A 26,744-nucleotide genomic window follows, 5' to 3' on the forward strand; every position below is an offset into this window, starting at 1 on the left:
ACCAACACTCCCCTATTATCTTGCCTCAATCCCCTAGTCACAAAATTTCCAAGAAAAGGGATAAAAAACGTTAAGCAATTGTACCTGGAACTGGTTTTACTACAAAAATTGCCAAAGCAAAATGACAATTGAAACTTGCTTATGTGCAAAAATTTCGACATTTCAAGGGTTTCGAAAAATAAATTTCGAGATAACTATGGAAAATACATAGGGGTTTTTATAGAAAATGCTGGGGAAAATCTTTGTTTCGAGACATCAAGGGTTTCGAGATAAGGAGGTTCGAGATATCAAGGTTTGACTATATATATATATATATATATATATTTTTTTTTTTTTTTGCTGAGAACAAGGGCAAAGCTACAACACTTAAACAGAAGTGATTTTTTGAGCAGTGGCGAATGGTTTATTTTCCTCATCGGACCACAGCCATTCCTATGATTTTCGACCCGGGTCCTCTGCAAGCACCACCAAACAATGGCCCCTGTTGGCGCTCCTCCTCTGACCATGGACCTCCACCAGCAGCACTGTACACCATGATCCACTTTTCCAGGGTGGCGACGTTCATGCCTAAACACCCACGCCAAGCCCACGCACATACTCCACCGCCCAGGAGGAGGGTCGGGTCATGCTCGAGGCCCGTGGACCAGAGGACATGCTCGAGGGAGTTCGTTGTGTGATGGATGCTGTTTTTCTCTAAAGAGGTTTGTGTAAAGTTGAGGGAATGGAGTACCAGTAAAGTCGATTCAGGGAGACTGAACTCAAATACAATACAAATACAAATACAAAAGTGACGACCAGCAACAGGCTCTGGGCCCAGCTAGACTGGTCCTAGTCAATTTACAATCTCCAGTGAAGATCAATGGCCCTCTTAAAACTATCTACTCTCTTGCTCATTACCACCTCTTCCGGTAAACTGTTCCAAGGTTCCACTACCCTGCTATAATAATAATTTTCCTAATATCCATGTTAGCCTAAGATTTAAATAGCTTAAAACAATGACCCCTTGTCCTGTTTTCAGCGCTTAACTTCAGCACCGTAACATCTTTCATTTTAATAAATTTAAACAACTGAATCATGTCCCATCGGTCTCTTCTTTGCTTAAGACTGTACATTTTTAACCGTCTAAGCCTGGAATCATAAGTCTAAAGATCTCAAAATTCAATTTTGTTCCCCTTTTTCCGTCCAAGATTGAATTTTTACTACCTCGGAACTCCTGATCACCTAAAAGTTGGGTTTCTGAAACTCCACCAGAGTACTATATAAAGGGTGTCCCAAAATTAACGCAAGATTTGAATTTGCCGCCATTTTTGCAATAAATGGTTGGCAACCCAGAAAAAAGAACAATTTGACAGCTGAGAGTTTAGGGTAATCAAAAATGGAGCGTTATACGATACAATAACGCGCTTTCATTATTGAACAATTGTTTCAAAAATAATGAAAGTTGAGGCTGGTCAAGCAGTTACTGTTATTGGCGCTCGGTATCGCAACACGGTAATGCACGGGTGGTTGTGGGCTTGTTGACATAGACCTTTCAATTCAAATAGCCCCATAAGAAGAAATTTAAAAATGTTAAATCACACGATCTAGGGTGCCAATTCTGATGACCGAAGTGAGAGAGTACGCAACCAGGAAATACCTTATGCAGTAATTGAAATGTTTCACTCTCTCTAGCTGTATGGTACAATAACACCCCATTTTTACTAACCCTAAACTCGCAACTGTCAAAGTGTTCTTTTTTCATGGCTGCCAACAATTTATGGAAAAAATGGTGGCAAATTCAAATCTTGCGATAATTTTGGGACACCCTTTAAAATTTACTTTGCGTATCATCGACTGCGATTTCTTTGAACTTCGCGTGTACTATTGACGTATCAAACACTTCAGTGGCCTAATAGGGGGAACACCGTCTTGATTTAATCGTTACTGGTTGAACAGATTGACTTTTCTTTTGTAGGACCAATACTACCACCGTAACGACGAAAGTAACCCCCAGTTGACGGCACACAGAAAATTTTTCAAGCTCCCCCTCCCCCTTCTTCCCTGCAATTTAGTAAGGGGCCATTCATTTATTACGTCAGGATTGTTTTGGCAATTTTTACCCCCTCCCTCCCCTATGTAAAGGTGCGTAAAATTTTTCAAACCCCTCCCCCTATTCTTGCGCAATATTCCATTTCATTTTTCAAAAAACTAAAGTAACGAATCTTACATCACTGAAATCGTTAGTAAATTCGCCTTTTTTGTGCAAGGAAAAATTTACTAAACAGTTACAATCTAAACTGAATCTTTTTTCGACATTCTTTTTAATCAAATGCGACGCAAATTAAAAATTAAAACATGCCATACATAGTGCAATTCTTTTATTACATTTTACACTATTCATTCTTTGTAAAACAAATAAAAAACAGCTCATCGTAATATGTTATTTTCTTTCCAGACGCAAATGATCCCTGCCAACCCACTTGTCCGCGAGATTTCTAATGTAAAATACAGGGTGTCGAGCGAAGGACTCCCTGGTTTCAAAATTAAATATCTCGAAAACAAAGGACGATATTGGAATAAAACAAACTGTATGTTTATTGTGAAACCCATAAAAATCATATACAGGAATACGGAAATTAGTTTAAAAAACTGCCAACAGGTGGCGCTGCACAATATAATTGCAATAGAAATCTCCATAAATAGTGCTGCGAAGAGGTTTGTTGTTTCAGCAGCAGTTTAGTCTCAGATATGCTTACATATACACTAGAAATTATCGTCCAACCTCTTCGCAGCACTATTTATGGCGACTTTTATTGCAACTACAGTGTGCAGCGCCACATGTTGAAACTTTTTTAAACTAATTTACAAGTTCCTGTATATGATTTATATGGATTTCACAGTAAACATACCGTTTATTATATTCCAATATCGTCCTTTGTTTTCGAGATATTTAATTTTGAGACCAGGGAGTCCTTTGCTGGACACCCTGTATCAACTTGGAGAATATTACTCAAGAATGGGTTTGACCCCACCGCCCCCCAAAGTAAGTTTGTGGAGAGATTTTTTCAACCTCTCCCTTGGGACCTTTACATAATTAATGAATGGCCCCTAAAAGGCACAAAAGTTCGCTTTACTCAACTGTATACACTAAACAAACTAATTCACGAACACTAAATCCAAAAACCTTCCCCACTAGCCCCTACTACACAGTTCAGTAGTTCACCTTTGCTGGAAGTAAATCATGAATGAGAATAACAGTACTGTTTGACCACGGATTGTATGTAATTTGGCAATCTGCCAAGTAAAGACTATTCCATCTGCATTCATCTAGCAGGGGCAGAAGGGAAAATAACGATAGCATTTTTTGATGCACGCGTTTTATAATGTCACCAGTGTCTTATTCATTTATTGCTTCTCAAAAATAAAATAAGGGGAACAAAAATAGTTACCATGGATCCAACAAAAAGAAATTAAATTATTTTCATTTCGTTCAGAAACGTAAAAGCAAAATGGTAAGCTCAAAACTTTGTTGTGAATAAATAAATCAATTAATTTTTGCCGTGAGAATAATGATCGAATATACTTAAGATTTCAAAAATGTTGCTGTGAGCAAATTTTCATTTTTACAAAACTAAGGCTAAATAATAGAGAGGCAATAGTGCGCATGTGAAACAAACCAACTAACATCCCTATAAACTAATAGATACGTCCATTTCCGCCTATAAACAGGATACTGTCTGACCACGGATTGTATGGAAAGACAAACATCCGTTTTACAGCCGGAAATGGACGAATCTGTTATTTTTTACCGATGTCAGCTTTTCCAGAAACAGTCTCTTTCAAATAAGCGGAATAGGCGCATCAAATTTTTACTTTCCTCCCTTATTCAGATAGGTTTGTCTTATCTGGACGTTTGAAAATTCCATGCAATCCGGGTTGGCCAGTACATTATCATAGATATGTAAATATAGAAACCATATGATAAAACTAGCCCAATAACATTTTGATGCATTTTCATTTTTTTGTGTAACTCAGCAGAGGAAAAGTAATTTGCTGTATTGTTAAAACATTTTGATTTTTCCTGTTAGGACATTGTTTTCAAATAAGTTGATGAATTAGATGAGATTGTTAAGTGTATTTCTACCAAAGTACAAGAGCAGAACACAGCCAATTCATTTCTATGCAAATAATGAATAGGTTTGATTTAAAGTCCATGCAATCCGTGGTTGGACAGTATTAGCCTTTCCATGTAATCGATGGTCAAACAGTAAAAGATTCACGAACATAGAAGCGAAGGGTTAAATTAAAAAATTCTTTTAGAAAAACCTTACCTTTCAGCGAATTGCTGAAATTTCATTCGAATGGGATATCCAGTCTTTCGAATGCTGATAGTTTCTAACATTCCGGAGTATCTCAATTGCTCCAGCACAATGAGCATATCAAATTTCATGGGAGCTTTTTCATTGTTCGGCTTGATGCAGCGGACGAACCACGGATGGCATCTACGGGGCAGAAAGCAATTCTGTGATTCATGATATTTTTTTATATACTAAAACAATAAATAATGTTAATTAGTACTTGAGACGGAGAAGTATACCTATGGTATTTGCGCGGAAAAAAAAATCGAAATCCGTAAAGGCAAGTTTTGTGATAAATATAGCTTTTGTACAAGGTTGTCGAAATTGCACTTCCCCAATTCAGAGAGCAGTGTGTCGTTGTGCGTAGGTCATTGTATTGGACATAATGATATAAAATTCGCGACAGATGATTCCAAGGACGGACCCAGAACGTTTTCAAGGAGGGGGCGTTTGATCTTTTAATTGATCTCTTACTGCGTATCTGGTTTGTACATGCTTGCGGGGAGATGAGGAAGGCACGTGATTTTCATCTATAACAACTGAAATTCAGAAGTTTAGTCAAGGACATCCTTAAAGTATTTCTTTCATTTTTTGTTGAAAGAGGTAGCTAAAATTGCATTTTAGAACTTCGATTTCGTAATAATTTCAGGAGAGTGTCCCCCCCCCTCTTGGGTCTGCCTCCAGACATCATCGAAGGACGTCGATAAATGCTCTTTTTGAAACTTCGGCTCCGAAAAATTACCAGAGGATATTCGCTGAACCTATCCTTTCCTCCAACATTAGCCAAAATGTCTACAATCGTGTCTTTATGGCTTACACTGCACAAAACGCACAGGGAGAAGCTTCTTCCAAACTTTTTCTCCTTATGATTTTCATCTATGATCATCTATATCCAAAGATCGTCTAAAATTGCCTTTTTGAATCTTCAATTCCGAAAAGTTTCTGGAGGAAAGATTCAAACCCTATTCCTTTTCTTAACATCATCAAAAAGGGCCTGTACTTGCATTTCAGGACTTCAATCTGGAAAAATTACCGGTGCAGGGACCCTCAAGGGAGGGGCGATTGCCCCCATTGCATCCGTCTTTGGAATCCAGATAGTGCGCTCTATACTTCGCCGACGACCATTTGATCAGACGTGGTTTTCTACATATTGAGCGCAGGCACTAGCGCAGTCAAAACTTACTTCCGAGGAAGGGGCAGAGGGCATGTTGGTTATGAAAGCCCTTAGAAGGAATCCATAAATGATGCCAATTGTTTTCAACGCATTTGACGCCTCCCTCTATGTGTCACCAAGAGTCATACTTCCACCTTAACCCCTTCCTCTATATGTCACGTTGCATTTGATTAGCATATAATGCAAAAACATATGTGACATAACACTTGTTATCCCTTCCCTCCGTGTCACAAACTGTCACAACTTCATTACAACCCTCTCTCCTCAAAGAGTGACATCATATTGGACGAACTCCAATATAATCTGCCGTATTGGGATTGGTAATATATCTTAAAACTAAGAATTATAGGGGGGGGGTGAACACCCTCCCACACACTAGCGTTCCAATTCGATCGCCCTCAAGTCGGATATGGGAATTCATTAAGAAATTTATCTGAGGACCATTACTGCCGTGGGCAGGTAAGGGACAGTAACTACAAATGATTTTTTTTTTTTTGCAATTTTGTCATTTATTGTACGCTAGCTTTATTATACACGCTTGCTTGCTCGGTTTCAGCAGGAAAAAATGAGAAGATAAATGTTTACATTTTTAAACTGATGATTTTTAGTTCCTATATCTGTTATAGTGAAATAATTTGTTTTGCTTCTTAAATGTGATGCTTCTTGACTGTGGATTAACTTGGAATCAATAACAAAGCACAATCAGGAAGCAAAACACGCTACTTCACCATAGTAGACATGTGAGAAAGCGACGCATAGCCCCAAGATGGCGGACCTGTCGCTGCTACTTAACACATTGCCTGCTAGGGACGAGATAACTCGTCCTCCAGAATTATGCTGTATGCGCTAGGGACGAAATAACTCGTCCTCCAGCCAACACGTTGCTATATGTTTTCAGCGGATTCCATTAGCTTTCCTGGCTGTTCTGCCGCGCATAGACGATCATTTAGACAAGGTTCAAAAAGAGAACACAAGACGGTGCCACTACTGCGTTTGCTGTGAAAATATTTTCTAATGCAAGCAAGCGTGCGCGCGATCAAACGAGATAGCACGCGAGTTTTGTGTGCTGTAGTCTGTGAGTAAATAAAAACGTAAAATGAGCAAACGTAAGTATGTGTCGCTCGGAGATGCAGTTAAATACTACTTTATTGGATGATGAACTAGTTGACGATGATGACAGAGACAGTTGCAACTTGAGCGACAGGGAGATCGACAACGAAGAGACTAATTTCACCAACCCTGAGCCTGCTCTTGTAGACCTTCATTGTATGCTGTATTATTCATGAAAAAATCCAATAAAACTTTTTTTTTTTCAAATTGTTTCAAATAATTAGCTTAGCGCAGGGAGTCCATATATAGGCTGTCGACGACGCAGTCATTGTGTTAAGCTACGATCCAGGGCTGTACTGCGCACATGCTCGCATTTTATCATTCTGAAAAACTCGGAGTATCATTCAATAAACTGAGAGTTTCACCCTCTCCAAAAATTAAGTTAGGAGCGCCCCTGGTAGCGACTTATAGCTGAACTATAAGCCGCTAGTGTCCGTTTTCCAAGAGATTTGATTCGACCACTTGACTCCTCCCTCGTCACGTGGTATCCGATGGTTCTATTTCGCTGTTTTCAGCAGAAGGTATATTCAGATCATAGCATTTAGTTGTAAAAGCAGCAGTTTTTAAAATGTAAGAATAACTAAAATAACAACAGGTGATGTAAAGGACACTAAGACATTTTTGCACATTAAAATCACGCCCAAGTTAAGGCTTTTTGGTTGTGTCATTTAGAAGCGCGGAGATTGCTCACCGATCACCCCCGCGTGAAATGGAGCTCTGCGTTCGAGAAGGCGGGGCGAAGTGCCTTCTCCTGAAAAACGGACAATACCAGGTTGCGTTAATAGTTGTCATACTTACTTTGCCATAGTATCGACAAGGGACTGTAGTGAATCATGGAACCTTGCTCCGACGGTCGGTGTGCGCGGTTTCATGGTCACGAAACGTCCGTTGCTTTTGCTGATGGTCTTTGCAGCTTCGGCTGTGTCACGTAGCTCCTGGAACATCTTGGATATCATCTGAGGAAGAACAAAATACAACAACGCATTTAATTTATATTAACTTTTTAATAAGAGCAAAAACTACACGAAACCTTCTGCACAACGAATAGTAGCAACTGCTGTTATTTGAAGTGCATTTGAAGAATTGTGTTCACCAGGTGTAAATCCTCTAGTCTTACATTTAAACACGCAGCAATAAAGTAAACAAGTGCGAAACAATTTCCAAGAGTGGTGTAGTTATTTTCAAAGATCATAACTCCATTCCGACACACATGACCCTCTAAAAGTCAGTCTTTTTTTTGGACCAAGTGATTGCAGTACCGAACAAAAACTGGAAATTCTGGTTTTCCGCACTTAGCACCAGGCACGGAATTGCGGAATTCATACAACTTTCTCCAAAAATATGGGATATGTCTACTTTCACGTTTCATTTAAGAAGATGGCCAATATGGTGGAATGGCTTGTGGTAATTTTTAAATTCTATCTTATTATCAATAAACAGAATTTAGGAATTTAGCTACAAAAAACAAAATCGAGAATAGCGCATAAGATTTGAATCACATATAAAATGTGTTTTCATTATAAACTAGTGGTACACGCACGGCTTTGCCCGTAATAGAAAAATTAAAAGGTCTTTTCGTTCGCCTGTATATTTACAAATAATGTATGGTGAATTTTCTCGCCAGTTGGCTTGTACCCATGTTACGGCTTCACGTTATGATGATTTCGCAATCTCGCCAATTGGTTTGTGCCCATGTTACGGTTCCACGTTATGATAAATTCGTAATTTACTCGTCCATCTTATGATAGTTTTGTTCTTAAAATTGGAATAGAAAAAGAACCACATCGAATTGTCGAAAAATCGCTTCGAAGTGCCCACCCCCATGCTACAAACTAACTTTGTGCCAAATTTCATGAAAATCGGCCGAACGGTCTAGGCGTTATGCACGTCACAGAGATCCGGATAGAAAGAGATCCTGACAGACAGAGATCCCGACAGAGAGACTTTCTGCTTTATTATTAGTAAAGATAAAGAAGATGAGGCAAACTCAGCTCCAAGCAATTCCTACCGCAGGCAGTTGCTTCTGTTTCTTAAAAAGGAAAACAAATCATTTAGATACAACAGGAAAGCGTTCTAGATTTAGTGCCACGAGGGCTAGAAGAAGTCACTGACCACAGAGGCATAGAGTCATTGGAAGTGTTGGAGGGTCAAAACCTCCTCGAGAGGCCTTGGTTTTAAAATTAATGCCGATTTTAATACAGTGGTATATGTAAGAACTTTATAAAACCAATCCAGGAGGTACATTCTGGCTGCGATGCTGTTTAGAGGAAATTATACTTCCAACTAAATTTCAAGCAAACTGCAAGAATAATGAATTCTTCTTTTTAAAATCTTGAACCGTAATATTCTTTTTCCCTCCAAGTTATGTAAAAAAAAAAATTAACACAATCCGAAAATTGCCAATGAATTACTTAAACTTAAGGTAGTTTGTGAGTACATGAAATTCACCGCCAGCTAAGTCAATTCCAGCCGAGGACTGCAGTTTCGTGCTTATTAGCACTCATCAGCCCGGCATAGGAAGTGAATGAGCTGAAGCCTCTTAAGGAAGCCTAGAGTGCCAAACAAACTGTTAGCTAATACAGAATTATGCCGGGCTGATGAGTGCTAATAAGCACGAAATTGCAGTCCTCGGCCGGAATTGACTGAGCTGGCGCTGTATTTCATGCATTTCTGCCTTGGCCCTGGCTATAGGGTGTAATTTACTGAATATACCTGCCTTGCCTTCAATACTCGAGTTGAACCGAACCATTGTTTCGGTCACTCGTTTGGTCAGTGCTAACTCTGTATTAGCTACCAGTTTGTTTGGCACTCTAGGCTTCCTTAAGAGGTTTTCCACCTCCAGTTCAGCCACTCCTATGCCGGGCTGATAAGTGCTAATAAGCACGAAACTGCAGTCCTCGGCTGGAATTGACTGAGCTGGCGCTGTATTTCATGCTTTTCTGCCTTGGCCCTGGCTATAGGGTGTAATTTACTGAAATATAGTGAGTAGCTTTAGTTATTTACTTTCAAACACTTAATTGAAATTCGGTTAATACTTTTGGATTGATCAGTGAACTTTGACCTTAAAAAATGTCCACTTACATCCCTTTGCTTCTCACTGCCTCAATTTTAAATGCGGTGGAGGTCTGAATCATTTTATGCGAATTGCTTTGATTCTACCAGTCAGAATGCGATGAGTTTTGGTACCCTAGTTCGATTTTAGCCCTAAGAATTCATTATTAAAGTAAAAAAAGTAGAGGCTCCTGTTCAAAACTTAAGAGTGTGTTAATTTTATTTTGTATATGGTTCCTCACAAAATTTCTTTTTTTGTAGTTTAAAAAATACTTTAACCCACGTCGGATGGCCCCTTTTTTTTATTTCCATGCACGCATTATAACCGAATAATTAAGAGTATTTTTCCTCCCTAACGTTACACATAAAATGCTTCTGGATTAAACAAAGTCTAGTTTAACCGAGTTCTTATCAACGAGGGTTATCTTCTTTCAAGAACATACTTATGACGTCCTATGCATGAAAAAGTGTATGAAGAAAATTTCTACTGAGTTCTTATTCTCAATGATCTTAGAGGAAATATTCATTTATTTATAGGAAAATGTTTTTGATGGATCTCTCAAGAATATTCTACAATAAAATAAGATATAATTAGTCAAATAGCACAAATTGCAGATTACTGCAGAGTGCAGACACGTGTTTCTGTGTCACAAGGAACACATTTTTCAATGCAAAAGAAATAAGCTTATGGACGAAAAGACTTCCGACATAAAAAAAAGGCGTTCCTTGAACGCCGAAACACATGTCTGCAGTAACCTGCAATTTGTGCTATCGACGTTGCTATTTCCTGTTTTACTTTTTACGCACAAAGGTATTTATGAAAGGTATTTATTCACTATTCTACAATGTTCCATCCCTCTCAATTTCTTAGCTTCAGTGAGATGACATCTGCTTCCAGCTTGGTTATCTTCTTTTACAGGCTGATGAGTACTTAAATGAGCTGATGTGTGCATCACATGGCTTCCTTTTACTCCAATTTAATGTCATTTCCCCATTACTGGCAATTTTAATGTGATTCAATAGTCTACTCTCTAAATATCACCAACAGTGACCAAATTGAAACAGATTTTTAAAAAAAATCGCAAAATTTTTCGTCAAGTTGGCGAAAAAACTTGGTGACCGACAGACTGGCGATATATCGCCAAGTGTCCGCCAAATTATAACACCACTTGAGTTTACATCGAAATTAACAATGATTTCCCCCCCAAAAAAGGGCAAAAAACCCCTTTAGAAACACCCAAATGCAACCAAAAGGGAAATTGCGCAACTAGACCCCACTAGGAGTCTACGTACTAAATTTCAACTTTCTAGGACATTCCGTTCTTGAGTTATGCGACATACTTACGCACATCCCCACATACAGATGTCACGAGAAAATTCGTTGTAATTAACTAGGGAATCGTCATTATGGACATTTCTCGTGTCTATACGTTCTTAGGCACTTATCCACGTGTGGTCGAGTGGGAAAAAAACTCAATATTCATTCGGGGGTGAGTAAAATAAAAATTAAGGTCGATTTTTGAATGAAATTTTTTTCGCGAATACAATACTTCCTTTTTTGTAAAAGGAAGCAAAAAGTTCAAAAAACTGAAACCTGACTACGGCCAAAAGCACAAAAGGTGTGAAACAAGGTCGAAGCAGTTTGATATCATCGTCGTATTGAGAAGTAGAAGTCATTTGATTTGTTAAGTATTTATTTCTATTGAAATCCTCTGTCACTTCCCGATAAACAATATTATAATTCAATTTAAATGTCGTAGTCATGCGTTGTAAACTACATTTGTTTTAGTGTACTTGACAACGCACGATTACGGCATTCAAATTGAATTATATTGTTAATTATGGGGAAGTGACAGGATTTCAATAGAACTAAATTTTTAGTGCTTTTAGATCTAAACTTTTAAATCACACCTTTTAGTGCTTTTGGCCGTAGTCGGGTTTAGTTTTATTTTTTACTTTCTTTTACAAAAAAAGGAAGTATTGTATTTGCGAAAGAAATTTCACTCAAAAATCGGCCTTAATTTCCATTTTGCTCACCCCCGAATGAGTGTTGAGTTTATTTTTCAACCCGACCACACGTGGATATATGCCTAGGAACGAACAGACACCCGAAATATCCATTTTGACGATCCCCGAGTTAATTACAACGAGTTTTCTCGTGACGTCTGTATGTACGCATGTATGTGTGTATGTATGTCACATAACTCAAGAACGGAATGTCCTAGAAAATTGAAATTTGGTACTTAGACTATTAAGTTGTGCACCTCCCTTTTTGGTTGCATTAGGATGCTCCAAAGGGGGTCATTTGCCCCCTTTTTGGAGGGAAATCATTGTTAATTTCGATGTAAACTCAAGTGGTGTAATAATTCGGCGGACACTTGGCGATATATCGCCAGTCTATGGGTCGCCAAGTTTTGTCGCTAACTTGGCGACAAATTTGGCGATTTAAAAAAAAAGTTTTAATCAGGTTTCATTTTGGCCACTGTTGGTGATATTTAGAGAGTAAACTATTGAATCACATTAAAACTGCCAATAATGAGAAAAAGACATTAAATTGGAGTAAAAGGAAGTCATATGATGCACACATCAGCTCGTTTTATTACGTAGTAAGGTTACAGTTTTTAATACATTTATTTAAAACCCGCGCTAAAAAGAGAAAGAAATGAAATTTGTTAAAATCACGATTTATAAGGTAAAATCGTATTTTTCTATTGCTGAAAGTCGGTTAAAATGTAGTTACCGTTTGTTACCCGGGTCACAATTACAAAACGAATGACACCTTATTTATCAAAATCCGATGAATAGTTTGGGCGCTACGGTGGAACAACCGTAAATACAAACACACATATATTGCTAAAATCATGACCCTCCCTTTTGGCTTTGCTGTAGTCGGGTAACAAGGAGGAAACTGCAGTCTCTGTATGGCATACGGTAATCTCCTGTTCAATATTAGTATGGTTGATCGCTTCGAAATCCTTACTTCGCCCACCCATTGTTATAGCGAATCCTTTGCTTTGCCTTGCCTTGAAATAACATGACGTGATTCAAAATTGTGCAACATCTCATTCAGTATCCGCAGGCAAGATTCGTTTCCACCTGCTGTTTAAAATTTTTCAAATTGAAAAACAAATGAACAATCTTCCGCAAAGTTAAGTTTCGCATATATATAATTTGTTTCTTAAAAAGTTAAACTGGCAACGAAAAAGACAGCTTCAACTCCGGTAATCAAAAGATCACCCGAAGCAAAAAAAAAAAAAAACTCAGTTTGGAAGTTAAGGGCATTTTTATTGACTCAATTTCTAAAATGGTAATATTCTCTTGAAAAGTAATTTAAATTTTGGCATGAAGAAAACCGTAAAAAACATTTTAGAGTAATTTTAACTGGACGAACCTGAAATCTAGTTATCCTGTTATCCCTAGATGGCGCTATAGAAATCCAAATCTTGCAGGAAGTATTCAGTTTCTTTCGACTTCCTGCTTGAAAGCGTTGGGGAAATTTTCAATTTTCCGAATAAAATTTTGTTGAGAACGATAATATCAAACATTCCTACTAATAACAGAAATGCGAAAGTGACTTTGTTCCCTTGCTTGTTACCTTTTCACACCGTACCTATTCAACCGATCATCATGAAAATTTGTATACTCGTGGTATGGGGTGCAGATTAGAACTTAGGGTACCTTTCCTTTAGAAAAAAAGTCCCCCTGTCCAAAGTATTTTTATTCCCATCCTAAACAAAATTATCAATTTTAAAATTCTCGAAACTTAAAAATTAGGAAGGCAGTCAAGAATCAAAAACAACATATCGAATTCTTATGGTGTAAAAGTACCTAGTAGTAAGTCGATCCGCTCTGACAACAGAACTCCATCTCCAGGCTAACTACTTAGGAAGGTCAGAAAATGGTAGCTCGCCCCCCCCCCTCCTGCAAGCATTGAGAAATTTATGTATTTAACCAAAATGGGAGTTTTTTGATATTTTTTATTGCTTTTCGACAGAATTCGCACTCAATGTGTATTATTTGCCCCCTCACCTCTCCACTGAAAAATTTTGAAATAATGAACCTGCTTCATCATGATCTTTATCAGTTCAAACCTGAGCCGAATGGCGGTAATTTACTGAATATACCTTGCCTCGCGTTCAATCTTCGAGTTGAACCGAACCATTGCTTCGGTCACTCGTCTGGTCTATGCTAATTCGATATTAGCTACCAGTTTGTTTCGCCCTTTAGGCTTCCTTAAGACGTTTTCCATCTCCAGTTCAGTCACTTTCCTATGCCGGGCTGATGAGTGTAATAAGCACGAATCTACAGTCCTCGGCTGGAAATGACTGAGCTGGCGGTGTATTTCATGTATAATGGGGTTGTTTCATTTAGTCAAAAGTACTACTCTTAGTAACTAAAATTGATAGAATAAGCAAAAAAAGCGAGAAATAACTTTTATTTTCCCAACGCTTGATTGTTATTTAAAATGTCCGATTTTGAAAATAAGGATGTACTTGCCGCATCTGTCTACCGCGTTTCCGCATTATGATAATCAAGAAGCTAATTAAACATTGCGCTCTACGCTTGCTATCGACCATATCGTTGCCAATACGTAAAGAAGCGAATTAAATATTAAGTTCTGCGAATGTCAACAGTGAATGGCATTTCATCATTTGTGATGTCATTGGCAGAAGCGTAAACAATGAAAGCGCACCAATTAAAATATGTTTTTTAAGTATTTAACTTATTCAAATTATTTTAAGAATCTCCAAAACCTATGTTTTTAAGCATGCTCTTTCAAAAAAAAAATTTTAAATTTTGGAAACGACCCTATTACTGTGTCGTTGTGCCGATCAGTCAGAACTAGATAAGTAGGACCTCAAAGACAGGATTCATATCTTTACGATTCGTTATTATTAGTCTCAGTGACAGGCCATTCATTTAAGGGGGTAGAGAATTTTAATATATGTGAGCGTGATTTTTGTCGTTTAATCGATGGAACATAGTGACGGACAAAGAAATTGCACCACTTGCGAAAACGCACATTTTTAAGAATTTCACGAGAAAGAAGAGAGCAATTGAATGGGTGGTGGAAAAAACGCTGTATGTTGATTTTCAAAATTTTTTTCAGCAATCACGATTGCTTATTGTTCTCACTTGACTGTTTTGATGTCCTTTGATTTTATTTTCCCACCGCCACCCTCCGCACCATCACCGTCGACCGGCTCCTCACGATGCTGCTCCTGTAGCGAAAGCCGTCTCCAGGTTGCATCCATGTCCTACACATACGCGCGTACATACACGCACACACACATACACACACAAAAACACACGCATACATACAGACACCTACACATACACACACACATACACACAACTACCCCCACATTCATGCCTGCACACAGACACAAACACATATGCCTACACACACATACACATATCCACCCCCCACACACACATTCATACACACAACTACCCGCACACTTATGCCAGCAAACAGAGACAAACACACATGCCTGCACACACACATACACACAAACGCACTCATACACTTACACACACAAACACATACACACATACACAAACACATACACTAACACACACGCATACATACAGACACCTACACATACACACAACTACCCACACATTCATGCCTGCACACAGACACAAACACATATGCCTACACACACATACACTTACCCTCCTCACACACACATTCATATACACAACTACCCACACACTTATGCCAGCACACAGACACAAACACACACGCCTACACACACATACACATACCCTACACACAACACACATACCCCCACACACACAAACACACACGCCTACATACACACACTCGTGATTGCAAAAAAAAAAAAAAAACACAATTTGAATTCAAGATGTCAAAATTCAAATTAATTTTTTTTTTTCAGTACAAAAATGATGAATATAGTTCAGAGAATGAATCACATGGGATTTTTGTTTGCTCCTTCCTCCCTCTAAAACTCTTATAAAATTTACACTCGGGACTTCACAAGGCCAAGGGTCGGGTCCCTCGTTTCCGATTAGGCTAGTGTCTGATTACCAAGAAGTGCCTAATCCAGCTCCTTGATACATCTTGCGTAAAAAATGCAAAAATCACGATTCTCGCCTTTTTGCAGCATATTTTTCAAGACAAGTTTTTGTGAACTAAACTATATTTGTGTGCATAACTTTTAAAAGGTTTTGTTTGCCTATTTTCTTCATATTTTTGTAGTCTCAATTACCACCATATAAGGCCCCAAAATACAGATTTTTATATCTATTTTTCAAAAATTTTCGTGGGAGCATTAAAAAACGAAACCAAAACGTGTGTATGTGTGAGTGCTCGGGCAATGTTCGAAAAGAAAAACCTGGCCACTCCCGAAAAAAATTTCTGGATACGGCCTTGTCTCAGTCCCCGTTCTTACTCATAATGGTGTTTTATCGTTCGTAACCCTCATCTCTGTATTTATTCTTTCATACAACAAAATAACTTTTAAAAAAAGTCTTTGATATTGTTTTTTACATGCTTATGAAACATTTAGAATGTCAATGGTTGCTAGTCTCTTCAATAGATGGCAGCATAGTTTTTGATCTTTGATGCCATCAAAATTTGTACTTTTTTTTCAACCTCGTCAATAGATGGCAGCACAGTTTTTGATACTTGATTCTATCAAAATTTGTATTTTTTTCAACAAAAAATCGATTGTTGTTCGGGTTTTGGCAATATCTAGGAATCTAGAGATCTAGTAGATCCAAACTACCTCGGTGGAGGCGTTGCAACAAAACTGCAACGTCTGCGCAACTTTATCCTATTTCTTCGTTTTTTGTTTGCTGAAACTCGATATTGAAACTTAAAGAAAGATCATCGGTAAGTATAGCAGTTTCAAAGTTTGCCCAGACTCGCAAAAATTGAAATTCGGGTACTGAGCTCTAGTAAAAACTTTTGGAAAGGCATTTTTATACCGTATACTGACAGCCCGGGACTCATCAGTCAGGAATAGTCAATAACACAGCTAGATGAAGATCCCACCTCGTTAAAGCTGAGACTGCCAGCAAAGTGGCAGATAAGAAAGAGTATGGTTGATAACTTTTTGTGAAAAATTCAAATTTTGCCTTCAATTGTCGAGTTGAACCGCACCATTGCTGCAGACCCTCGCTCGTGTGCTCAATTAATTTTAACTACCAGTTTGTTGGCCCTCTCTGCTTCAAAGTTTCCAAACTATTAGAACCTGTTTTTCACTTCGTAAATCACCTCTGAAATACAACAAAAAGAATTGATTATTCACAAAACAATCAATTCAGCTAAAATATATACCACCGATGCACCAAGCATTAAATGCAGGTGTTCCCAAAATAACGTCCATTTTAATTAAAAACACTAAGACGTTAATTATTTTCAAAAGTGTTTGAAGAAATGCTCTCCTTAGAAGAAAAAATAGCTACTATCTCCTGAGTAGAAAGAAATATACAGAGGTGCGTTTCTCCGTTACCCAGAGAAAATACGGAAAAAAGCCACCACTATAACGAATCCACCTAATCAAACGCCATTTGACTTATTCGTTTTGGGTCAAGAATAATCCCTCGTGTATGGGATTAAAGTCAGAATCCTGCATCAGCTAGAATTGTGGGAGCAATCAGCAGCTTCACAGCTGGTCCATTAAAGTCAAGCCATGAATCGTAGAATAAGTAGCTACACGTCCACCATCTTGGGGCTAAATGATGGTTTCGTTCATTTCCCTTGGAGGACTTTGTGACCACGAGCATATTTAACGTCCCCTAGCCACCATTAATGAAGACGGTGGATCTTCGATCCAGCGAGGATCGAACCCGGGACCCTTCGATCACAAGTCCGATGCCTAAAGTCCTGGTTTCCTAGAAGCGAATCGCCAGTCTTCGTCGTCGCTACTCGCCGTGACGCTGAAATCAAAGTGAAGTGGATTCCAAAGCGGCCAGTCACGACGTCAATTTATCTCGGACGCGCATGCGCAGAAGAATCAAGTTTTCGCCTCGGCGTGGAGCGACGCCTACGATCGGCGTGTTCGCTCCTGGGAAACCAAGGCGAGCGACGCCTACGATCGGCGTGTTCGCTCCTGGGAAACCAAGGCTTTACGATCAGGCCACCACGTCCCCGCTAGTTCATTACAGCAGATATATGAAGAAAGTGGCCTTTAGCTCAAAGATGGCGGACGAACCGCTACGTTCAACCAACGTGTTCCTCTCCATAGCAGAACATTAGTCTTTGTGAGTTGACATGAGGGATTAACAAGTTAAACTTTATTAAATTCATTTTTTGTACGAGTTCCTTGTCCTGTGGATATGTATTAGCTCCTTCCTTAAACATGCAGATCAGAAAAATGGACCGTTAATTTCGGAACACGTTCTGTAAAAGATGTATATCTGATGGACAGACAAGTATCCAAATTTCTTACCGGTAGCTTACTGCTTATGAGTAAATCAACCACCACTCCACGAAGAGTATCTCTGTTTTTGTCAAGGAATCCATCCACAGAGTACCAGACTTGACCAGCATAGTGCTTCACTCCAAACTCCATTGAAGACATACGAGGCCGACTGTACAGCTCATTCAACGCATGATTGTAATGACATTTTTCTAAGAAGGACAAGTCAGTGGCCTGTGGAAAATTAAACATGAAAAACCATAAGTATTGTTACTATTTTGAATTTGATGTATGATTGGTCAAACATTATACTGTTAAGTAATTATGATTTTGGCTATTGATTTAAGGCAGCTAAAACGCTTTGCAATCAAGGAAGCCAGCTCAAACGTTTTACTGCCAAGGGAGATTTCTCATTATTTTGAATATGATGTAAGCCAGATTAAGCGTTTTGCTATCAAGGGGGGATTCTTCTTCTTCTTATTATTATTATTATTCTGAATATGATGTACGTTAGCTTAAACATGTTGAAGTCAAGGAAGGATTCTTATTATTGTTTTGAATATGATGTAAGCCAGTTTATACGTTTTATGCCAAGGGGGGATTCTTATTATTATTTTGAAAACGGATGGAAGGCAGCATAAATATTTTGCAACCAAGAAAGGGAGATTCTAATTATATTTTTAGTCTGGTGTGAGGCAGCTTAAACATTTCGCAGGCAAGACAACATTCATATTTCCATAGTTTTTGCTATGGTTTGAGACACCGAAATGGATTTTCTCATCACTGTGTTCAGATCTTAGTCAGTGCTTACATGCTATAAACAAACAAGAATCATCGTGATGGGATTTTCGTAGTGAATTTTTAGGTCTCGCAGTTTGATTTCTGGCGACTTAAAAATTCACGACATTTGACCAAAAATGAAGTTTTTCCTTCGTTATTACAGTCAAATCTTTTGCAAAACTTCATAAATACTGATTTTGTTCGTTCAGTATTCATAGTTTTAAAAATGATCCTGAGAAATGGTATTTTACTTATGGGTAATTCCACGGGTAACTGACTGACATTCTTGAAGCAAAACAATACGTATTTTGGTTCATTAAACGCAAAATATATGTTGTGCAAAAGATCTTTTGCCTTGGAATATTGTATTTTTTAAGCTGAATTCATTGGTATAATTGACTTCCCGAAATACATTTTGGATAATTTTAAAATATTTATTAAAAACACGGTAACTGACTGACATTTTAAAAAGAATATGTCGGTCAGTTACCATTCTTTTCACTTTTTTTTTTTAATCGTACAAAATGTATTTTGGGAATTAACCATTGAATTCAGTTAAAACATACAATATTTCACGGGAAAAGATTGTTTTTAAAATGTATATTTTGTGTTGAATATTACAAAATACACATTGCTGCTTTACTTCAAAAATGTCAGTCAGTTACCCGTGGAATTGCCCTTATTTGATTATAAATTGAGTTTTGATTCCAAATTTGGGAAAGATCTAACGATGTAAAATTTCAAACGATACCGGCCGGAGGAAAGACCAGCCAGAATAGCATGAATCAATTAACAAAACTGCAAACTTATAAGTTCTAAAACTTACTTATCACAAAAACCTCAAAACCATTTCATAAGAAATTCAATATAGTTGTATTCATGAGAGAAGTTTGATGTCTAAGCAAGTTGTAGGAAGCATGTCTACAGCTTCTGTCCCCTCCAACTTACGATTATGTTTTATAATATTAAGTCATGAAAATCTTTGGAAATTTTAACCAAACACCAATGAATAGAGCATTATCTGAATGAATATGTTATTGTGAAGCACCCGAAATTGATGAATCTCAGCATTTACTATTCATTGATCAATGTCCGAGAACATAATTAAATATTCGGTCTTAACGGTAACACAATAGTAAGGTCAGAAAGTTTGACTCGTTTGTAAAGAATAATATTATTGTTACTAAATTATTAATATATCTCCTATAAGGAATCCTATCTTTTTTTTGCGCAATCACGATTGCTTATTGTTCTCACTTGACTGTTTTTGGCGTCCTATCATTTTATTTTCCCACCGCCAACCTCCGCACCATCACCGTCGACCGGCTCCTCACGATGCTGCTCCTATAGCGAAAGCCGTCTCCAGGTTGCATCCATGTCCTACACATACGCGCGTACATACACAACTACACACACGCACACATACATACAGACACATACACACACAAAAACATACACACAACTACCCATTCATTCAAGCCTGCACTCAGACACAAACACATATGCCTACACACACATACCCCGCCCCCACTCACACACATTCATACACACAACTACCTACACACTTATGCCAGCACACAGACACAAACACACATGCCTATACACGCATCCCCCCCACACATAAATACACATGTCTACATACACACACACACTCGTGACTGCGAAAAACATAATTTGAATTCAAGAGGTCAAAATTCAAATAATTTTTTTTTTAGTTTTCAGTTACGAAAAACGCTTGCATACCCAACAGAACTATTTTGTAGTCAAGGTGAGGAAGGGTTCAACCATCCCCTAGAAAAAAAACTAGAAACATTTTACTTATGTTTAAAATCAAAGGGTTTTCTTTCCATGCTGCAGTGGCTATGTCTCCATTTTGGCAGAAAGGAATTCGAGAACCTTCCCAAGAATTTCTGGCTACACCTTATCTCAAAACAAATACTCAGATGCAATGGCGTCATCATTACTCTCGACAGAAATGAACTCAAAAATACGCCAAAGAAGAAACATTAAAGTTTACCTTTGGGAAATTACTTTCATCGTCCAACAGAGGAAGGATTCCAACAGGTTTTTTGGCAATTAGATTCAGCACTGGTTGGTTGTCTTGGTAATTGATGGGCTGCCATTCGATGCGTTCTTTTGCATATTCTTGCTGTTCCAGTTTGAAGACGTGCTTGTTGAAGTAATACTGGAGGGTTTCATTGGCATAGTTGATGCATAATTGTTCAAAACTATTCTCTTTAAAATCCTGTAAAAGTAAAAAATAAATATTGAAATTTTGATATCCTGCTCGTTTATGACGAAGTAAAATAGACCCAATAAACATCTTGTTACAATTGTAATTTCATTATGAAACAATAATGAATACATAATACGCAGCAACCAAGGACGGATTCAGGGGAGGGTCAAAAGGTTAGCTGACTTCCCTGTGACAAGAATTTCAAAATTATTATGTAACTAAAAATAGTAGGGGAAGGTCGCTTAGTATCGGACAGCGGATAGTACCGGACAAGGGCTGCTTCTTAATTCAGCCGCCAGCGGCAGCACGTATTGGGTCAACACAGTATGCCGTATTGGGGAAGAAAGCCATAGACGCCATATTGGTTCAGATCAACCGTTCGTTCTGGTGTGCAAAGCTAGTTGTTTGTTTTTTGAGAGAATTGCAGTGCACGAACTTAACTTCTGGGGCATACATTTACACATAGACTAAATTACATTGTTTCATAGTTATACCTTTAGACTGATAGTATATTAATCTAAGTATTATGAGCTATAAAAGTGTCTAACTTAAGTAATAACCTAGTGGTGGCTAAACAACAGTAGCTTTACAGTTCGGTTGTATCGGACAAACCAATTTCGGGTTGTATCGGACAAAGTTACTGGCACCAGAATAAAATACTGACGGTGTTTTTCTTTGTCCAACAGGTTGAAATGTAAAAATCACGACATAAATGGGATGAAACAAACATGAAAGAAGCCATTGAAAAAGTTGGACTTAATAAAATGGCAATTAGAGAAGCTAGTGAAAGATATTTAGTCCCAAAAAGTATTTTGGGTGAGAGGATCAAAGCTTTACGGAAAAACAAAGAAGTATACTATTCTAAGTAACCAACTACTTTGCTCGTTTCCTTTTTTTGCACATTAAAATGTTATTTCTTATAACTATTTGTTTTTATTTCAACATTTTAATGTTTTGTTCGATACAACCCTCCAAAATTTAAAATTGGCCAGAAATAGAGTTTGACAAAAATTTGTTTTTAACCAAAGTTTACAATTTATGTTAGGTAACTTAGTACAGCATAATTTAGTATAAAAACTAATTCTTTACAAATAAAACAAAAAGTGTTATGATTGAAATGGCTTAGGTGTCCGATACTACCCGACCTTCCCCTAAATGCACATAGAATCAATGTAAACCTTGATTTGTTTGGTTCTGTAAGGTATTTCTTCTCAGCACGTCATAATTCAAAAGATTGACTGGGGCTATCGTTATTTTGAGTTCTTAGTTCATTTTCAAAAGAACAATCATCCCTAATAAGCTTAACGTTTTTCAGAGTACTCTTCTATCAAACCTCATGTCATGTGTGTGTGTTGTGTGTGCTTTTTCTAACCATTTTATAGCTGCAGTGTCATATATTCAAACTTACGAACATGACCAGCATGTTTGCCTGCAGAAATATGAATTTTAATGAAAATTTGATCCATGGCGCAGGTTGCGCCATTGAAAAATTTAGCGGAGGGGGATATGTAATGTGAAAGGATTTTGATCTTATCTGGGGGGGGGGGGGGGGCTCCGTAGCATGGAGGGTGTGCGCCATCCCTTTGTCGGCATTCCTGCTTAACTGATACTTTTTTTATGTATGAAGGATAATGTTGGCCATTGAAACTTGACCCCCACCCAGTGGCGGCGCTAGGCGTCGGCGACGTCGGCGATAGCCGACGGCCTCGCGCAGATAGGGCCTCGCAAAATTCTCAGAAGTTTTAAGAAATGTCCATGTTTTCAGTTGAAGCTCTTATTAAATACAACAGACACAGTAATCAAAATATAGCGTGAACAGGAGACTGCACAGAGCCAGTCTTAGCAAATGCGGGACCCAATTGGAGAATTCTGTCGGGCCCTTTTACTACAAATTTGAGCAGTGCCTGATCGTCAATTTTTACTTTCTTCTATATCTAATACATAGAAGAAAGTATTGGATTCGTGCAAATTTTCGAATTTCGAATTTTGACGGATTCGAACGTTTTGAGGTGTGCTGAGTCCATTTCGACTATTTTTGGAAAATGTCTGTCGGTCTGTGTGTGTGTGTATGTGTGTGTGTATGTATGTGTGTGTATGTATGTGTGTGTGTATGTGTGTGTGTCACGTCTGTGTGTGACCAGTTTTTTGTGGCCGCTCTACAGCAAAAACTACCGCATGAAATCGAACGAAATTTGGTACACATATGTGCCCCTATGTGAACTTGTGCCCATTGGTTTTTGGCGCGAATTCCTCCAAGGGGGGTGGAGCAATGGGACGTTTTTTGAGTTACGCGTGCTTGCTATTCCTCAGGAAGTAACTGGCGGAATCAGACAAAATTTGGTCCATATGTTGTCATTAACAGGAACAGGTGCTGATTCAATTTTGGTGTCAATAACTCAAACGGGGGTTGAGCTATAGAACGTTTTTTGTCGTCGATTGTGACTGCTGTATCTCAAGAAATAATGAACAGAATGAAAGAAAAATGTATCGGCAAGTAGTCCTTAGTGGGTATAAGAGCTGATTTTATTTTGGTGTCAACAGCTAGAAAGGGGGTAGCGCAATCGCCCGTTCTTTTTTTCCATTGTGAGTGCCCTATCTCAAGAAGTAATGCTGCGTTCTGGTTGAAATTTGGAATATATGTGAATCCATACGTAAACAGGCATTGGTTCAATTTTGACGCCAATCGCTCCAAGAGGTGTTGATTTTTTTTTTTTTTTTTTTTGAATAAAAATAGCTTTATTAATGCAACAATAAGAAAGATAAATCGTAATAGATTGTCGTCTGCGTATTTCTCGTGATTTTAATTGAATGGAAATGATCGGAAATATTATCTCAATGATTTAAAATTTTTAACTGTTGCCATCTTATGTTTGTTAACAAATAAAATATTTGTAATTAATTCAAGCAAGGCTTTTAAAATAACTTTCAATTTTCGCTCTTTTGCTTTGCTTTTAAAATAATTCAGACATTGGGATGGTAGTCAAGTTTTTGCATGTGTAATTTTGTTTTTGTTGGGAATATTGCTTCCTCGTCAAGCATGGGGAGGGATCAGAAAAAAAAAGAAAAATATAGAAGAAAGTTTCGTGATGGCCACAACATACTAGTTTCGACGCGGGCAAAGATTTGAAACTGTTGCAATTATCCGTCTTCTTTCAAGTTTCTACATCAGGTTTTATTTATTTATTTATTTATTCTTTTATTGTGTTTTTTTTTTTTTTTTGAAAGAAATTAATTAGTGAAATTTCTTTTAAAATGAAATCTTTTGAATTGAAAATATTCAATAGTTACAGCTTATTGATCAGCTAACTCTACTCCTCCCACCCCCGTCCTATTTCTTTTATTTTTTTCGCTTTTTTCCTAGTTCGTCTAAAAATAAGAAAATATTCAAAATGCTGCTCTTTCGAACTCTCCCCTCCGCCCAGACACACCGAAAGCATTATGGAGCAGCTGAAATTTCAAATCTTCAATTTCGAGATATTTCCAACCAAAAGCCCCCAAATATTCAACAGCATCGAAAATCGCTTAAAATTGCGTTTTTGGAGCTTGAATTTCAAAAATTACTGAGCCTAATATTAAAAAATACGCGTTTTTAAAGGCTTGAGTTTCAGAAAATACTCGGGCTAGGGTCTCCATACCGCCTTTCTTTTATATCTAAGTAATTAGGTGTTTTTAACAACACTAATAAAAAGTTTAAGTGGAATAGCTCCTGAATATAGAATATATTGCTTAAGTTTTTAGGATCATAATTTTCAAAATTTTTCCAAAAAAGAACTCCAGGACCTCCTTCCCGTAAAATCTTGTAAAAGTTTGTCTAAAATTCTGTCTTTGAAACTTCAATTTCGAGAACTTGCATGGGGGAGGAACTGATTCCGACCTGTTAAAGAAAAAAAAAATCGACCAGGGACAGCGTCTGGCCGCCCTAAGTCAATAAGTATGACCTATAATTGCGTTTTTAAAGCTTCAATTTCTAGAAATTTCCACTAAGACCCCCATACCTTTTTTCCCTCCTAACATCAGCTAAGAAAGCCTAAAATGGCGTTTGTAAACTACAAATTTCAAATTTTTCCGGGGGAGAGCCCCGGACCCCCCCTTTCTATCAAGTCATTTTTTTTTTTCCTTTCAATATGCCTTCTCCTCCCACCACCAAAAAATTTTTGATTGCGCTACTAGTCATGAAATCTTTTTACACTAGCAATTATAAAGTGAATCGTTCATTCTAAGTGCCAATAGTTAGTACAAAAATTAGTTCTGCGACTTCAATTAATTGTCTGAGAATATTTTATGATTAAAAGAGCCTCGCAAAACTGCATCGCTGACGTCTGCTTTTGCTCTTGCGCCGCCACTGCCCCCACCCCCTCCCTTACAAAAATTTCTGGATCCGCCCCTGACAGCAAAACATGAAAAATAGGGGACAAAAAATACTTTTTTGAAAGATTTAAAACATTTCTTAATTACTAAGAATAAAAGAATTTTCATTCTTTAGAAATGATGATGTAAAAATATTACAAAACATGTACAAAATATTATGTAATGCTTTAGGATAAAAAACAAAGAATAAATAGTAAAAATGTTGCAGAAATAGTAGGAAATTAAGATGAGAAAATTACTTACCTCAAAACCGAAGATGTCCAAGATGGCTATTGATGTTTTTCTAGGACCTTTGAAAACAATATTGTTCACACGTTGGACAAGCCAGGAAAAGAGACTGGAGTACAATGCTTTGGCAATAGCATCCCTGAGAGCAAGAGAAGAAAAAAAAAATCATACATAACTAATGAGAGACTAAACATCATGTCAAAGATGTTAATGAGCGTAATTATTTCATCATGGTTGCTTTAACCCAATATAGAAATTATGAGCGCGGTAGAAATAATAAAAGTAGTCATTAACTCTTATTACAGTGATAAATATGGGGTTTTGGTAACAAAAGTTAATACTCTAAACCATAAACATAGAGAAAATTTACTTTATGGAGACTGGAGGGTGATAATAGTCTTTGCATGCATACAAATAAAATATCGAATCGGGATTAGTGATCTGTGTTGAAATCAAAGGTTATTGGGGCTTCACGACTCCCTCTTCCCTACAAATTGCTCCTTTTACCTCAAAGGCGTTCGGTCAAGAAAATTTCTAGTGACTTTCTGCATCTCGTTACTTAAAAATGGCCAGATGTTCAATTTCCAATTTTGAGTGTGACCAGATACTATTTAACAACTTTTAGGGAGGACATATGTTCAATTCCCAATTTTGAATGTGGGTATATGTTCAATTCAGAATTTTGAGGGTGACCAAATGAAATCTTTTTTTTTTTTTTTCTTTTTTTTTTTCATAACTAAACATTTTTCAGAATAAGGCTTCCGGATTATCAGACGTTGCCACACGGTACAAACTTTTCATAATACGGATCAAACTCGGTTCGCCTAAGTGAAAGGCGGGCGTGCCCCCCCCCCCCCTCCTAACAGCAAGTGCGCATCCCCTTCTAAATATCCCAAAGACCCCGCAAAAGCAAGACCTCCCCAAAAAGTGAAAAATACTCCTCAAAACAACCACTAGAAATTTCAATGGCGAAGTCCCCCCCCGTTGCCTTGATTCCCCCCCCCCCAGATGGGTATTCCTGTGAAAGGAAAGGATCCTAACGACTAGAACACTCTTGAATATTG

The 26,744-nt window shown here is 37.8% G+C and overlaps 1 protein-coding gene across 1 annotated transcript in view; it reads right to left on the reverse strand.

Annotated features, from left to right (window-relative positions):
• Positions 1 to 26,744, reverse strand: part of LOC129228703 (unconventional myosin-XV-like) — a 261,173-nt gene that overhangs the window by 197,833 nt on the left and 36,596 nt on the right. Inside the window, exons 13-17 of the mRNA XM_054863387.1 lie at positions 25,696 to 25,819; positions 20,866 to 21,093; positions 18,099 to 18,302; positions 7,420 to 7,577; positions 4,311 to 4,481 (exon numbers count right to left, since the gene is read on the reverse strand). Coding sequence (XP_054719362.1) covers positions 4,311 to 4,481; positions 7,420 to 7,577; positions 18,099 to 18,302; positions 20,866 to 21,093; positions 25,696 to 25,819 — 885 coding nt within the window. The remainder of the gene's footprint in view (positions 1 to 4,310; positions 4,482 to 7,419; positions 7,578 to 18,098; positions 18,303 to 20,865; positions 21,094 to 25,695; positions 25,820 to 26,744) is intronic.

This window comes from Uloborus diversus, chromosome 8 (assembly GCF_026930045.1).
Source record: "Uloborus diversus isolate 005 chromosome 8, Udiv.v.3.1, whole genome shotgun sequence".
Taxonomy (NCBI): Eukaryota; Metazoa; Arthropoda; class Arachnida; order Araneae; family Uloboridae; genus Uloborus; species Uloborus diversus.